The 17,013-nt window shown below is 43.0% G+C and overlaps 1 protein-coding gene across 1 annotated transcript; it reads right to left on the minus strand.

Annotated features, from left to right (window-relative positions):
• Positions 1–3,316: 3,316 nt before the first annotated feature.
• Positions 3,317–15,910, minus strand: LOC118236563 (scavenger receptor cysteine-rich domain-containing group B protein). Its single transcript, XM_035435055.1, has 10 exons — positions 15,793–15,910; positions 14,151–14,186; positions 11,778–12,080; positions 11,093–11,161; positions 8,683–8,997; positions 7,669–7,749; positions 6,436–6,507; positions 5,223–5,564; positions 4,418–4,492; positions 3,317–3,755 (listed from the first exon to the last, which is right to left on the minus strand). The coding sequence occupies exons 1-10, from the start codon at positions 15,908–15,910 to the stop codon at positions 3,439–3,441; spliced, it is 1,728 nt and encodes a 575-aa protein (XP_035290946.1). The 3' UTR covers positions 3,317–3,438.
• Positions 15,911–17,013: the final 1,103 nt, after the last annotated feature.

The raw sequence follows: 17,013 nt of genomic DNA on the forward strand, positions 1-17,013 counted from the left end.
TCTCCATCTGATGGACCTTGTTTTCCTGGTCATTGTAGATGGTAGTTTTAGTGTTAGGCTTTATGCAGGAGTGTAGGATGACATATACTGTATAGACAGATCTTTAAAAACTCTCTCAAGGGACAGGGTCCTTGAAGCCCTGTTTGCTTAAGTAAAAGGAACACACTGAGGGCCATATCAGGAAGAATTCCTGTTTTGGAATGAAAACATAATATATCAATACAGTTACTCTACAAATGCACTGTATTGGTCTACTGTAGTGGTTCCCTTGGAAACAAAGTACTTGCGTAGGTGGCAATATTTATTGTTCTGAGCATGCATATGAAGAGCTGTTCACATGAAACCAATGAAATAAGTATAAAACCAATCCACTTCTCATAAAGTACCAAATTTATTTGGTTATGTTATATTTTGCTCATTTTAAAAATCATGTCAGGAAAAGAAGTTTGTATTTCAGGATGCATCATATTGCTTTTGGGTTTTAAGCACAGTGTTTATTGTCTACCAATGGAATTAGAGAGAATGTGCTCCAGTTTCCCATAGTAAAGCTGTATTTTACTTTATATAAGTGTATACCGTAGGGATGTATACTAGGGGGGCATTTCAAGATTCATTCCAATTCTAAAATTCATTTACACAAATGAGCATCGTGAATGAAATGAGCAAAGCAAGTTCAGTGAGGAAACTCTTGCTGCAGCTGACCATTGGTCAGCCTCAGCAACTACATGTTCTCATACTCCACCAATGGGGTGGGCTGGTATTTATCCTGTTAATAGAGTAGATGTATTGTGATCCCTGTTTAATCGGCTTGTGCACGGACAGAAGTACTTAAAACAGATACATTAAGAGCCAAAACAAAATAATTACATTGCATGTTCATTCATTTTATTTAAATATATGAATGGCCTTTACTGAAATTCATTTCAAGCCATCAGCTCCTCAGTACACAGGCTTTGTAACCTACTCTTTCCCCAAAGCAGCCCACTTAAAAAACACCTAAAATACAACTGTGCAGAGAAGCCATGTTTTCATCTGTTCCCTTTTTTTTTTACATTTTCCCACTTACTCTAACAATACCTGTATAGCTCCCTGTCTTGTCTGTTCATTGTTGTGCATACTCTCTATTATTTGCATTTTCAAACATTGAATATCAGTCTTGATTTTGGGTGCCTTTTCACTGAGTCACAAATTTTTTTTAGGTGAAGTAAAAAAACAAACGAAATGACATTTTCCATATGAACATTTGATTGACACATAACATGCTTTATTCCCAGTTAAATATATTAACACCTTACATAGAGACCATAACATTTTCTGCAACTCTGTACATGGAGGCAATGGATTACAATTAAACCAGTACACACGTTATTTTTCTTATCCCCTATGGAGGAAATGCCAGTCCCTCACTTGAAGTTGAAATAGATACGTTGCTATGGCTATACTATAATTCAGCTGCAGTGATGTTTCCAACCACCGTGGAAGCTGGAGGAACTATTTTACACGGTTTGACTTCCAGGAATGAGACCACTGCCCGATGCTCCAGGTTCAAATCTTCAGAACAAGCTTGTGAGTCTCCTCATCACATCAAACATGACTCAACTGTTCTGCTTTTCAGCGACGTACTGTTCCAAGATCGCTGCCGCGAGAGACAAGTTGTGTAAATTGATTACTGCAAGCCATCGATATGTTCATAACCATTTTAACCTGGCCTAAATTTGGAAAGGACCGGTGCCATGATATAACAGGAAATGGGGGAAGTGGTCCAATCGTCTCTATTATGAAAACACTGCGGTATCTTGTAGAGTCTAAGTAGGGCGCACTGGACATGTCTGTCTGGTGTCAATGCTTCGAACCTGAGAATCTTCAGAGCTTTCACTTCTTCAATTGACATGTTTTACTGTTTTATTTCCTTCTTTGTCTGTGGCTATCACTGAAAGTTTCAAGCACTGGAAAAAAAAAGGTTTCATTCGATAATCCTAAAATATTTACTTCAACTGAATATTTTTTCATCCAAAGAAGTTTTTTTAAAGTGGGTATCTAAAATGAGAAACCCATCCTTCCAAGGCAGAATTGTCAAATTAACTAAGACTTGATCAATTATGAGAAAATCGGAATGAATTATTTCAGTGAAAGACATAAATAAAGAAAATGAGATTTCCGGCAGAACACGTGCTTAGTTCAGTGTGATGACTTCAGAACCAGTGATTCAAATGTCAGGATGATTCAGCGTTTGGGATTCCTAGTTCTAGTCAGGCATTCAAGTCCTATTTCAAACGATCCACTATGAAATACATTGGTTGATTCTATCAATCACATTAAAGATGAATTACTTGGATGACCTAGGCGAGCTGTACAATAGCGTGGTAAATAGGTAGGATTGGATGTCCCTGGAGTTATCAGACACTGTCCAGAATCAAATCACTGTGAGAAATTTACCGGACAGTGACTGAATTATAGCTGGAATATTTGATCAATTAATTCAGCACACACATATTACATACTCAACTGCAAAATGAACATAGCAATAATAAACAATACAGCACAAACTAATCGGTGGCGTTCATTGGAGCAGGCTGCAGGGTAACAGCTATTTTTGATTTAAAGGTCTGACAGTGGACTACGCTGAGAGATCAACGTCAGAAAGGATACCTGTGCATTTCAAGCGCTAATTGTCAAGCCTAATTGATCCCAATTAATAAAGTCACAAAAACCAGAGTGTCCGTAATTCATAACAGGAAACAATCTACGTTCAACAGAATTATTTACAAGGATTAGGGCTGATTTTAAACGGCACAAGACCAGAATATGGGAAAGAAATGCCCCATTGATCCTTTGATCAGATATGTGGCTCCTTCCGATCAGTAATAAATTAACATGGCGGATAGTTTGTGAGCTGGTGCTTTCTTCATGTGAGGACACGCATTGTCCACTTTCCTGAATGTAAAAACGAGGCTAGACTCTGCTTGTTGTGATTGACTGTTACAGAATGTAATCTATTACAGAATGTCTGTGTGGAAGAGAAGAGCATAGAGAGAGAACTTTTATATCTGAGCTCACAATTATCAATGTCCCTGCCTCAGCATAACTTGCTTAACTATCAAATTATTTCAGATGTTATGGCATGTGCACTAGGTATTTCAGCGAACCAATGCAAAAAATCAGTCTAAACCTTTGGTGTCCCTTGTATCTGAAAAATGTTTGTACGTCGATATATATATATATTTATATTTATGTGTGCGCCCATGTTTGTATATAAATTATTTATAAAGTGCACAATAAGAATATAATTATAATAACATTTATAATTTGTTTCATATTCATATTTGCTTTGTTCTTTTTTTTTTTTTGTTCAAGGAGGGTCAGTGGTTATTTACAAGTGTTTACAAGTCCGCGGTTCCTTTTTTTTAATCGCCAGAAGCTGGTTTGGCCGGAGGTGAATCACAACAAGACGCAGGTCACTCCGGCGTCCTCCGAGTGGTCGCAGTTGTGGACGTTCCAGGGTATGTGGGAGCACTCCTGGAGGGAGGTCTCCAGGCCGCTGCACTTCAGATTGTCCAGGAGGATGGTACCGTTCCCCCGGCCGAAGAAGGCCTCGCCGCGGGCGTGGGTGGCCTCCCCGCAGCCCACCTGCCTGCAGACCACCTGGGCGTCCGGGAGGTCCCAGGCGTCGTCGCACACCGTGCCCCAGCGCGCCTGGACGAACATCTCCACCCGGCCCTCGCAGGGGTGCCGCCCGTTCACCAGCCTCAGGGACCCTGGGGGGGGGGGGCGAGCGGACGAATAGCACCTCACACCACAGCCGACTGAACTCAGGCCAGACCCATGAGCCACCCACTCAATCAAGAGCCAGCGTATTATCAAGGCTATCAATTCTGGCTACTGTATGCAGCCTGACACTGTACTTGGTATTCCAAAGTTCATCCAAAGTGCATATGGGTAATCATGCGGATATAAATAATTAGTTGAGAACAGACAAAAGCATTTTCAGTGTTACATATTTTATGTATCTGACAATTCTGTTCACTGTGATGTGCAGTTTAAAAGCTCATCTACCTAGCTCATCCAATGTAAAAACCAATTGTGGCCATTAAGTCAGTTTTGTTAGCTGTGTCCTTAGGAGTGGCCTAAAATATGCACTTGCAAACATTATGAATGTACCGTAACATCAAATGGCACAGGGCTATATCCTCAACAGGAGTTAATGCACAGTACCTCAGAGGGAAAATATTATCTTTGTTTTTTGAGGTACTAAAAGGTTTTTGAGGTATTAAAGGCAACCCAATGTTACCATTTTTATGAGTACATAAATAGGGTACCATTCAACTTGTGGTTGTCTGTAACTGATGAGTGTTTACCACCCACAGTACTGTTATTTGGAGAACATCGCATCTGCATGGTCGACTACACCAGTACTTGCCTTCCACTGGTGTCTTTGTAGTGGCAGGCTTGCCTACGTTGAAATCTCGTGAGATCGAAGGACTGCTCACAAATGCTGGGAAAGGGATATGAAATGAATTAATGAATCACTTAGATCTTTTTCGATATTGTTTTACTTTTAATTCTTTATTTGAACAACTTTATAATTTCATTGTAAATAGTTTAAACTGGCTAAAAAAAAACTACACAAAATATGTGGCTTGTCCTTATTATGGATTAAGTTTAATAGAATTTTAGTTTAGTGTGTGCATTTGTGTAGCGTGAGTGTTTGTGTAGCATGTGAGTTTGTGTAGCGTGAGTATTTGTGTAGTTTGTGCGCTTTATGTAGGGTGTGCATTTGTGTAGCATGTGTGGTTGAGTAGTGTGCGTTTGTGTAGCCTGTGTGTGTGAAGTGTGCATTTGTGTAACGTGTGTGTTTGTGAAGTGTGCATTTGTGTAGTGTGTGCGCTTTATGTAGCGTGTGCGTTTGTGTAGTGTGAGTGTTTGTGTAGCGTGTGTGTGAGTGAAGTGTGCGTTTGTGTAGCGTGAGCATTTGTGTAGCGTGTGTGTGTGAAGTGTGCGTTTGTGTAGCGTGTGTGTGTGTGAAGTGTGCGTTTGTGCAGCGTGTGTTTGTGTAGCATGTGTGTTTGTGAAGTGTGCGTGTGTGTAGTGTCAGCGGTTGTGTGGCATGAGCGTTTGTGTGGCGTGAGCATTTGTATAGCACGTGTGGTTGAGTAGTGTGCGTTTGTGTGGCGTGCGCGGTTGTGTAGCGTGAGCGTCTGTGCACGCGCGTGTCGCTGGCCCGCGAGGCCGTTGCCGCGGGAGCGCCTTACGCATGCAGACGACCCCGGCGTCCTCGTGGTGGCCGCAGTTGTGCTGGAGCCAGCCCAGGTGGAAGCAGTCGGTCAGGGAGCGCTCGTTGCCCCTGCAGTCCACGTTGTCCAGCAGGATGGGGCCCGAGCCGTAGCCGAAGTAGGCCAGGCCCTTGGCCTCCAGGGCGGGGCCGCAGCCCAGCTGCTGGCACACCACCTGGGCGTTGGTCATGTCCCACTCGTCGTCGCACACCGTGCCCCAGATGCTGTGGAACAGGACCTCCACCCGCCCATCGCAGCTGCTGTTCCCGTTCACCACCCGGATCATGGGCCGGGCTGGCGGGACGGCGGGAAGGAGGAAGAAGATCACGGAACCGTGGTCACACGACGCAAAGGGACAACATGCATTTTTAACACCAAAATCTCCACTGAGTTCATCTTAGACCCAATAGCGTTCTGTTCTGTCAGTCATGCAATGCCGCCTATTCAGAGTAAGGCCGAGATGCACTATGTTCTAGTTTGATTGGGGGAGTACTTTCAGCTCTAGATTCAGCATCCGTCAGAATGCTTTTTCTTTGCCAAAGCACTGTTTTTACTTAGCGGTGATCAGCATGTATTTGTTTGTCTGTGTACCATATAGAGACCTTAGAATGGCTATCACTGTACACATGTGACTGTGACACCTACACTGTCTGCCAGCAATGGCACTGGCAATCATCCAACCGGCAGATGCTATTGCGGTGAGCGCTAATGCTGACGGGATTAGGCCACCAGTAACCAGGATGGGAACCTTCTGCACGTTCCACCAAGCAAAGCCACATTGCATTCATGACAGACAAAGGATAAGTGGAAGCAAGCCTGAAGTGTGACCACTCCCTTATAGTCCACATAAATTCCCCCCTTTCAGAAACCTTTTTCAGTCCTTGTGAGAAAAGATGAGTTTGAGTTTTACAGGGTAAAAAAAGAATCTGGTATGTATTGGGAGTAGCAAACAGGGAGAATTACACTGATGCACAGATTTCATGCATGGAGAAATTACCTATAAAGTTATTTTGAGACAATGAATTAAACATATGAATAAAATACTATGAGCACATAAATATTGAGATTGTAGATCGGAATGATCAGACAGCTCTAATACCTCTTTCATTATGCTTTCCTGCTACAGACAGTGTGTTGGTTGTTATATTGATGTAGGCTGTATTACCTTTTGTCGTCGACTGTGTGGTAGTCTGAGTGGTGGTTGGTTTTTCAGTGACTGCAACAGTAATATCTGTCACTAAAATAAGGAAGAAGCAAATTGTTGACACAGGGCCTGCCTCTGCATTACAGTGAAAAAAGATTTAATGGTAAATATTAGTATCGTTACATGTCAGTTTTCGCATTTCTTCCGTAATAGTTCTTACATGCAAAACAAAGGCATGCTATCAGTGCCTGTTCATCTTTGGGTAGCCAGTACAATGAAGCACAACCTGCATTCAGCACAACAAAGCAATCTGGAATTTAGCAGGAATTGTACCCTCTGCTGGCAAGTATTAGGCAATGCAACTACAAAGTCTGCAAAGTCAAATGCAGGTAAATATTACAGGGAACTTTTTTCAAATAAACTTCTGAGAGTGGGTATAGGCGCTGTTCTCTGAATGCATCTGAAGCACTGGATGTGCGTGGGGCGGGTGGAGCAGGGTTCCCCTTTCAATCCTCTCACATTTGTTTTTAACATCAGCAAGTCTCTCAATTTAGCGCTGATAATTAATTGGTTAAATAAAATAGATTTTAGAAAGTATATTTCAATTGTGTTGTCTTACCCCATTCCCTACCCTCAGTTTGTCCCTCCCCAAAACCTCCAGCTCCTTCCCACATTTTGTTTGGAGTCACAACCAGTTCCAAAAAAACTGTATGTCTAAGAAATGTTTTCCTGCATGTTTGGACCCCCCACTTCCAGAATGATTCCACCACCCACCCTTGGATCCATACATGTAGGTTTGGGAGGAGACAGAGAGTCATGTCACCCCCAACATTTTCATATGCACTGGCTAGCTAGCAAGCGTGTGAGATGTTTTTACTGCAGAAGACTAGGTGGTCCAGCAATGTGTCTGTGTAGATCGTGTGACTTCCCAGCTACCCAGGTATGTTGGCCAATGAGGCTGTATTTCATTAACCTGATTGTAACAGAGAACACCTGTCCTTTCACGGTGTGTTGCCTGTTATATTGTTTGTTTGCACTGAGGAAATGGACAAAAATGTTTATTCTCTCACTTTGCACTTTGGCTCCTCAAAATTTCCAAAAAAAGATTAGAAAAATGATATTTTTCTAAAAAAACGGACTACCTAGTCAATTTTTTAAAAATCACAGTGCACAGACTGTACCCTGCTTCTACATTGGGTTCACACTGGGTATTAACAGGAAACGGAAAGTGGAGAGGGTCTTTCCGAGGCTTACTCGCTGTGCTCCACGTGTCGAAGAATCTTCCCCTCCCCAGCGTCGCGGTGTCCAGAGGCGGAGCTGTTGTAGACCCTGTCCCTGGAGGTGCGGAGAAGAGAGGCGAGCGTCCATTTTAAACTGTAACAAACACTCTTCACGGGTTCAATGGCTCTTTTTTTTGTGATCATTTCTTTGCTTGACAGCGATACTTTAAAACGAGGCGACCTAAATAGCTTTGACGCATTTTTGTCCGTAATAAATGAATGATATCTGCACTTTGGTGCCTCGCTCAAGGGTATAACGCTGGGGCCCCACTTTGGACTTGAGCCTGCCCCTCTCCTGTTACAAGTTTTGTTCCTTAAGAAATCTACCACCTCTAAACAGCTGACTGGTTGTTAATTAATTGTTAATGAGCCTGGATTGCAGTTTGGATTAGTTTGTTTGGCAGACCTTTCAGGCAGCGTAGTTTAATGACTAGGGGACTGGGCTTTGTAACTGGAAGGTTGCAGGTTCCATTTCCAGGTAGGACATTGCCATTACACCCTTGAGCATGGTACCTGAATTGTTTCAGTGTGTATCCAGCTGTAAAAGATGTAAAAGTGCAATATCTGTTTAGATCACTCTGGATAAGTGTTAAATACTCGTAATGTAAATATAAAAATAAAAAAAACTGGAAAATATATATTTTCTGTGTTTGTGTGAGTGCGTGTTCTCAAGCATGTGTGTATATGTGTGGGTGTGCGTGTGTCTGTGTATGCGGGTGTGTGTGTGTGTGTGTGTGTGTGAGTATGCGTGTCTCTGTGTATGCGGGTGTGTGTTTCTGTGTGTATGTGTGGGTATGCGTGTCTCTGTGTATGCGGGTGTGTGTGTCTGTGTGTGTGTGTGGGTATGCGTGTCTCTGTATATGCGGGTGTGTGTGTGTGTGGGTATGCGTGTATCTGTGTATGCGGGCGTGTATATGTGTGGGTGTGTGCATGTGTTTGTGTCTGTGTCTTTAGGTGTGTGTACATGCACGAGGATGACCGCAGCTACCTGAGCAGACGACCCCAGCGTCCTCGTGGTGACCGCAGTTGTGGATGCCCCACCCCAGGCTAGAGCAAGACGCCAGCTGCTGCTCATACCCCGCGCAGTTGTTGTTGTCCAGGAGGATCAGGCCCGTCCCGTAGCCGAAATACGCGTTGGTGGTGGCCGACAGGGCGTGGCCGCACCCGATCTGCTGGCACACCACCCCCGCGTCCGCCAGGTCCCAGTCGTCATCGCACACTGTGCCCCAGTTTCCGCGGTAATGGATCTCGACTCGCCCCTGACAACGGTTTGGCCCTCCTATCAGCCGGATAGAGCCGTCCCCTGGAACACAAAATGAGCCCAGTCACTACTGTCCCGAACGTCAGATCCTGGGCTTCACATCCGGCTTTTAGGCTATCTTCTTCTGTTCTAAAACACCACTAAGCTGCAGGACACCGTCAGAACCCCTGTTTCTACATTATTGAAACCTGTCGTAACTGTATTTTGATCTGTGCCTTTACCATTGAGGAGACAATCAAGATTGCAGTTTTCATAATCTTTTCAAAATACTGAATTACAAATTATTAGCAAACAATAAACTAATGTGCAGTGTAGTGTGTAGTTTCAAAGTGTAGTGCTGTCCATAAACTAAATAAATAAGCCCTCTAACCAGAATAATAGAAGATCAGTGATCTCCATGCTTTAAAGCAAGCCGCTTTTGGGGATAAAAATTAATTTATATCTATTCACTTCCGTAGATTATCTTTAAATATGATTTGTTATATTCAAAAATACGTGTTGAAGAAAAACTTGGTTATAGTCCTTTCTTCATTGGCAGTCCATGTTTCATGCCGATAAACTCCCTTCCATGTTTCCACACAGGTTACATTTGCAGAATTGGAACATCTTGTGCGATTTGATGAAAGCACATGTGTAATCAAAAGCATGTTTTTCAAGTTGTATTATACATAAAACTCAAGGAAAACAAAATTACTATGGTATTAAGTTGATATTTTAAATGAGCAACATATCTCAGTGGGTAAGAGCGGTTGTCTGGCAATCGGAGGGTTGCCGGTTTGATCCCAACCCTGGGCATGTCGAAGTGTCCCTGAGCAAGACACCTAACCCCTAACTGCTCTGGTGAATGAGAGGCATCAATTGTAATAAATTTGGATAAAAGCGCTATATAAATGCAGTCCATTTACCATTTACCATAAATGAGTACATAATATTCTGAAAACAGTTCTTTTGTTTTGTTGACAACAGAAGATTTTGGCATTGGTGTTTTTGGGGCCATCTACGAAAATAACATGTAGATTTAACAATCAACAGTGTTTCTGTTCAGTGGGCTGCCAATCAGATGTTATCATCAATCAATGTCACAGAACAGGCAGTCTGTGTAAGATCCCTAGCCTGTGTTCAATGAGAACTGTACATCAAAATGAAATGCTATTATTATTCTGTTTACACTTGAGGAAAATGTATGTAAATGTCTTTATTTTGGTGCTTAAAGGATGTTGTAAATATGCCAACACGAATTGCACTGGTTCTTAAGCATAGCCTTCACTCGAGAAGGGCATATAAATACATACTGTAAATCGTCTATGCTTATTTTTGTGAAAATGATTGTGAACACAAAGTTCGTAACGTGTCACAAACCTAATTAAGTGGCTATTACGTTTTGTTTTGCCTTTCCCATACCAGTTTTTCCTGTGGGCTACGTCTGTTCTTATAAGTGTATATGAGGGACATGGGGTGTTGGTGTAATTAACCATGCAGTGGATCACATGTAAATTCAGGCTCGTCAGGCTCGTTATTCGCAGTGAGAACAGATGTTGACACCCCCGGTGGCTCGACGCAACAATGGGCCCTCTCATGTTCCCGAGAACGGTCCCTCGGGAACAATGCCAGCGTCAACCGATTCCTCCTCCCGGGGAGCAGGGGCGGCAAGCTGGCTCCCAGTGGATTTCGAGACTGCATGTGCATATGTGCATATGTCGTGTTGTCCCATTGAGAGGTGACGGTGTCCAATGACCCACAACCCGGGAAAAAAATATATACCTAGAAACTATATTTGAGTACGAGGGAAAAGGTAGGGTGTTCTATGAATATACATTGCAGTTCCACCCAGGTCCTTGTGCAGGCTGCACAGAAGTAGAATTCCAGTGGCTGGTATCGAAAGATCTCATTGGTCTAGTTTATGGATACTGAAATCTGGACCTCGAATCCAAATCCAGCCCTTGTTTTCTTCTCCCTCAGATAATTGGCTGAGCAAATAGTGCTGCTGATTGGCCAGACTGTATTCACACCTGACTCCCACGCAAAGGGACGGTGGAAAAGGAGCAGTTCTTGGACCTAGACGGTCGTGATTTGCGTAACGGGTCTAGATTGCGCATGTGACCGCGGCACGGACAGGAAGTAGTAGAGGCTCGCTTACTCAGGACATTGCTCCTCCGAGGGGGGGTCGTGAAGTCGGCGTGTCCTCGTGATTCCAGCCCCGACGTGTCTGTTCACAGAAAGGAATGAAGAAAATCACAGTTTTTTTCCCCAAGTGTGGTACATTTTCAGCTGTGTTGCACAGACCATTTTATGATGTTGCTCTCCAAGTCCACCAGCAGTTGATGAAACTGTCACATCCTGCGTTAAAAATTTTTTTCACATCCTTAAAAAACACTTGTACACAAGTTGGCCTTACTCAAAAGGTTTTGACATTACTGTTAATAATAATAACCCTCACTATATATTGACAGTTGTGAGTTTCACCTGCATTAACGTTAAACATTCTTAATATAGCTTACAACACATCATCACTTCAATCAGCTGACCTCTGACTGTGCACCTTATGTTCAATTTCTAAAGATTACAGTCATCCATCCATTATCTATACCCGCTTATCCTGGGCAGGGTTGCAGGGGGTGCTGGAGCCTATCCCAGCGTGCATTGGGCGAGAGGCAGGAATACACCCTGGACAGGCCGCCATTCTATCGCAGGGCTCAAATGACCACAGTTTTATCTAAATTGTTAAATGTATCACAGCAGCACTTGCAGGCTCTTGCCCTGGCCTCCTGCGCCGTACGGACGTCGCGCTCCCCAGCCCCTGCGGCCCCGGGCGGCCCCCTTACCTTTGCAGGTGATGGCCACGTCCTCGTAGTGGTAGCAGTTGTGGACGCCCCAGCCCAGGCTCCCGCACTGGCCCAGGTCGCGCTCCCCGCCCTTGCAGTCCACGTTGTCCAGCAGGATGGGCCCGGAGCCCTTGCCGAAGGCCGAGCTGCTGGCCACCACCACCGCCGAGCCGCAGCGCAGCTGCCGGCACACCACGTTGGCGTCCACCATGTCCCAGTCGTCGTCGCACACCGTCCCCCAGGTGCCGTTGTGCTGGACCTCCACGCGGCCCTCGCACCTGTTCTGGCCGTTCACAAGGCGCACTGGCGAACGACAGGGAGCCATCTTAAAGGATTCTACACGTAGGATTCTAAAGGATTCTACACGTAGGATTCTAAAGGATTTTACAGATAGGATTCTAAAGGATTCTACACGTAGGATTCTAAAGGATTCTACACGCAGGATTCTAAAGGATCCTACACATAGGATTCTAAAGGATTCTACATGTAGGACTCTAAAGGATACTCCACATAGAATTCTAAAGGATTTTACATGTAGGATTCTAAAGGATTCTACACGTAGGATTCTAAAGGATTTTACATGTAGGATTCTAAAGGATTATACATGTAGGATTCTAAAGGATTCTACACGTAGGATTCTAAAGGATTCTACACGTAGGATTCTAAAGGATTCTACACGTAGGATTCTAAAGGATTCTACACGTTGGATTCTAAAGGATTCTACACATAGGATGCTAAAGGATTCTACACGTAGGATTCTAAAGTATCCTACACATAGGATTATAAAGGATCCTACACATAGGATTCTAAAGGATTCTACATGTAGGACTCTAAAGGATACTCCACATAGAATTCTAAAGGATTTTACATGTAGGATTCTAAAGGATTCTACACGTAGGATTCTAAAGGATTTTACATGTAGGATTCTAAAGGATTATACATGTAGGATTCTAAAGGATTCTACACGTAGGATTCTAAAGGATTCTACACGTAGGATTCTAAAGGATTCTACACGTAGGATTCTAAAGGATTCTACACGTTGGATTCTAAAGGATTCTACACATAGGATGCTAAAGGATTCTACACGTAGGATTCTAAAGTATCCTACACATAGGATTATAAAGGATCCTACACATAGGATTCTAAAGGATTCTACACATAGGATTCTAAAGGATACTCCACATAGAATTCTAAAGGATTTCACATGTAGGATTCTAAAGGATTATACATGTAGGATTCTAAAGGATTCTACACGTAGGATTCTAAAGGATTCTACACATTGGATTCAACAGGATTCTACACGTAGGATTCTAAAGGATTCTACACATAGGATTCTAAAGGACTCTACACATAGGATTCTAAAGGATTCACCACATAGGATTCTCAAGGATTCTACATGTAGGATTCTCAAGGATTCTACACATTCTAAAGAATTCTACACATAGGATTCTAAAGGATTCTACACCTAGGATTTTAAAGGACTCTACATTTTTCAGTTCTGGTATCAAAGAGTGCTGTTGTGAGGTGAGATCTGTGGCTCTTCTGAATCTTTTTATAGGTTGTGATAATAGACTGATGTATCTAAGTACAGGTATTGCATGCCAAATCTGAACTAAAGTAGCCACATAAATGGTACCACACATGGTTCCTACTATGCACCAATAAGTGGATGGATCACTGTCTGTCTAAACTCTGTTCTCATAGCCCTGTTTTCTGTCTGAAGATGCAGAGGAAAGAGATGGGCACTGCCACAATGACAGTTAGTTGTATTAATTCTGACAGGGACCCTTTAGGGGGTAAGATCACAAATATGTGATTAGACTGTTCTTGATTGAACATTCTGATGCTGATATCACAATCGTTACTTGTAATTGAAAACAATGAAGTTCTAGAACACCGACTTGGAATTTTGAAAAACCATTCCAAAAAAACCCTGCTCTTCAGAATGGCTATAATCACATCCAACTTGAGGAGCACAATAGGACACATGACCCTGCGGACTGCGGTGGGACGCAGCAGGAGACCGTGGGATGTGAGAAGCCTAACTGAGGGGATTACAGTAGGTAAGCTGAGAGCTAAGGGAAGTGACCCTGTTTCTTATTGCCCTCAAGGCTGGACTTGATAGATACACCTTCTCTCACCATTGGCTTTCAGAAATTTCACGCAAAGGCGGTGGCAGCGACAGCAGGACGGGGTTGGCTGTCGCACCCTTTGCCGCCTGGTCAAATTCCAGAGCGAGAGAACGGTGACTTTTTCCTTGGAATGCATGCAGACTAGTGTGTTTACAATGAGGACCTACGAGGTCGCCAAAAAGGGGGAGAAACTGATACAGAGATATTTAAGTAGAAATAGAGACTTTCAGGTTGTTCTTACCAAGTGAAAGAACGTGGATGGGATTTGTAACATTGACTGTAGAGAGAGAGAGAGAGAGAGAGAGAGAGAGAGATACTTTTGTTAAATTATTTGTTGAAAGGAGATTCTTGGCCAAAGCACAGTTTGACTATGGCAGTCCTTCAGTAGTTACTGTATATCCACATCTCCCTGTAACTTAATATTCGGCTTGCAACAGGAAGTCTGCTGCAGTTTAGCCCAGACTGTGGGGTACTGACTTGCAGCTCACATTTGAAATGGGTAGATTAACACACGATCAACCACCTACCATTGTAGAAATTGCTATACGACTGAGGAACTTTCACTTTAGCAATACCAGTTTCTCCATAAAGTTATCAACAGTCCCAGACACAATATGCACATTCCAATTACTTAATCAGACAAACTAACATAAACTATTGTTAATACTAAGTAGCATTCGGTTACTAGATGAATTCACAGGACATAGTAACTGGCTCTGTAAAAATAACTATACCAGAATAGCTCATTGTTAAGCTGCGTTAAGGATGGCCTCATGCATCTCTATAGCAAAGAACAGAAGATATTCATAGGTCCCTATGGATTACTACTTGTATTTCAATAGTCTTATTCTATGACTTACCATGGTTTTCAGTTTCCTGCCCAAACAAAGGCCAGGTGTTTTCAAAAATCTTAAATATAGGTCGTTTCACAGGGTTCTCTGCCCATAAAAATGGTCTGCTCACCGAAACCTTGAATTTCGCCTTAGTGTCTTAACACGTCGTACAATATTATGTAGGTTAGTCATACCGTGGGTATTGTTTGGGAGGTTATTTGTGCGATCAATTGACACCAGTCCCAAGTAGTGGTTTAGGTACTTATGTAGAACTCAGAAAACGACACATTTAAATAGACAAAGTCATCGCCGAGGATACTCACGTGTAAGGGATCTCTTTGTTATTTTAAAGTCTCCTGAGATTTAAAAAAAAAGAAAGAAAAAGAAAATTTTAGACAAAGCAAATAATTTCATCGTTAAATAGTCATGCTACTCTACTGCTGGCATGATATCGTACCGATGTTGACCGGCTACAATACATTACATTTCTCATTTTTGATTCACACCATGATTTATTATATCCAGTGATTTTTAGTACTATATGACTCCTTTGTTATCAGCTAAGAAATCTAGAAAACAGCAAATTTTAAATCAAATTATTTTTGTTCAAATGGCAACAATTCATGTGTATAAGTGTCTTGACATAGTTTAACTCATCATAGCAGCCTTCCTTCATTAGACACTTGATTAGAAACTGTTTGATCTGACATGCCAGTCAGTCTTGGGGTCAGTGGCCCTTCATAGATGCCTGCCAAGGGTTAATTTATTATCTCACCATCACAAAGAGCTTGATCTGTGTCATCAATATGTTCACTAAAATCCATTTTAATTTTTATTTTGTATCATGCTCTGTTTGTTCCTTCACTTCATTTTATATCTGAAATCACTTTATTGACTAGTAGACCTGTCTGAAACGAACAGAGTAAAATGGCTGGTCTGCAGGTCCCATTAGATCAGATAGGGGCCGTTCTCCCTCCCGGAGGGGCTGGCAGGCCTGAGAAAAGGCCCCTGGCTCCGCCCTCTGGGCTCTCCTGGCCGCCTGTCACTCACCGAACTGAAGGATGACGCTGACAGCCACCAGGAGCAGAGACACCAGGAGGGAGAGCAGCAGCCATGTGGCGCGCCTCCAGCCCAGGTACGAGCCCCGCAGAGCCCTCTGGATTCTCATGTTTGGTGAAGATCAGCAGGGACACCTGCAGCACACACACACACACACACACACACACACACACACACACACACACACATGCACACAAACACACACCCACATGCACACACACACACACACACGCACACACACATGCACACACACACGCACACACACACACACACACATGCACACAAACACACACGCACATGCACACACACACATGCACACACACACACGCACACACAAACACACATGCACGCATGCACGCACACACACACATGCATGCACACATGCATACATGTACACGCACACACACACACACACACATGCAGGCACGCAACAAACACACAAACACAAGCACACACACACACACACATTATTGTCTCACGAAAACATCTACCTGCATATCCAAAGAAAAGTGCTTATATTTGCTCATTTTGGAGAAATTGGGCCCTCCTCACACTACCAGAAAAACACCATGTTTTTTTTGGTTTGTGAAACCGGAAGGCTATGAAAAACTCTTGTGGTAAATTCACTTTGTTTCAGTCAGAATTGATGGCTGTGGTGCTTAGTGTAGCTGGGGCTATGCGATGCAGCGGTAATGTAAATGGTTAATGCAAAATGGGAGCCACAGTTCGTTCTCACGGGTAATGAGGTGAATCCATTAGTATAAAAGTGTAATGGAGTCCACACTGCGTGTGTTACATCCAACATTTGATTGACAGTTCCCAGGTGCGTGGGTCTACTGGAGCATAAAGCCATTGTGTTTCCTTTGGCCTTTCCCAGTGCAGCCGGATTAAGACGTGATACATCTGCAGGTTAATTCAACCTGGGTGTTCCGCACTGCATTAGAAAACTGACAACGAGACATGTTGGGTGAAAGGATTGCTGCCATTTTAAAAAGTGCCAATTTGATTTATCTGTTCAATTAAAGACTGTACCAGTACAATGTACCAGTTCATTATATTGTCAGAATCCATCCAAATAATACCTCAAAAGAATACTCTGCACTGCCTAACATGATAAAAGAAATAGCACTCTAGCAGATAATAACAACAACAATGAATGCCAATTGCACAGATTGTCCTTGTTCAAGTACATCGTTACTGGCTCTCGGTGTG

This window comes from Anguilla anguilla, chromosome 9 (genome assembly GCF_013347855.1).
Source record: "Anguilla anguilla isolate fAngAng1 chromosome 9, fAngAng1.pri, whole genome shotgun sequence".
NCBI lineage: Eukaryota > Metazoa > Chordata > Actinopteri > Anguilliformes > Anguillidae > Anguilla > Anguilla anguilla.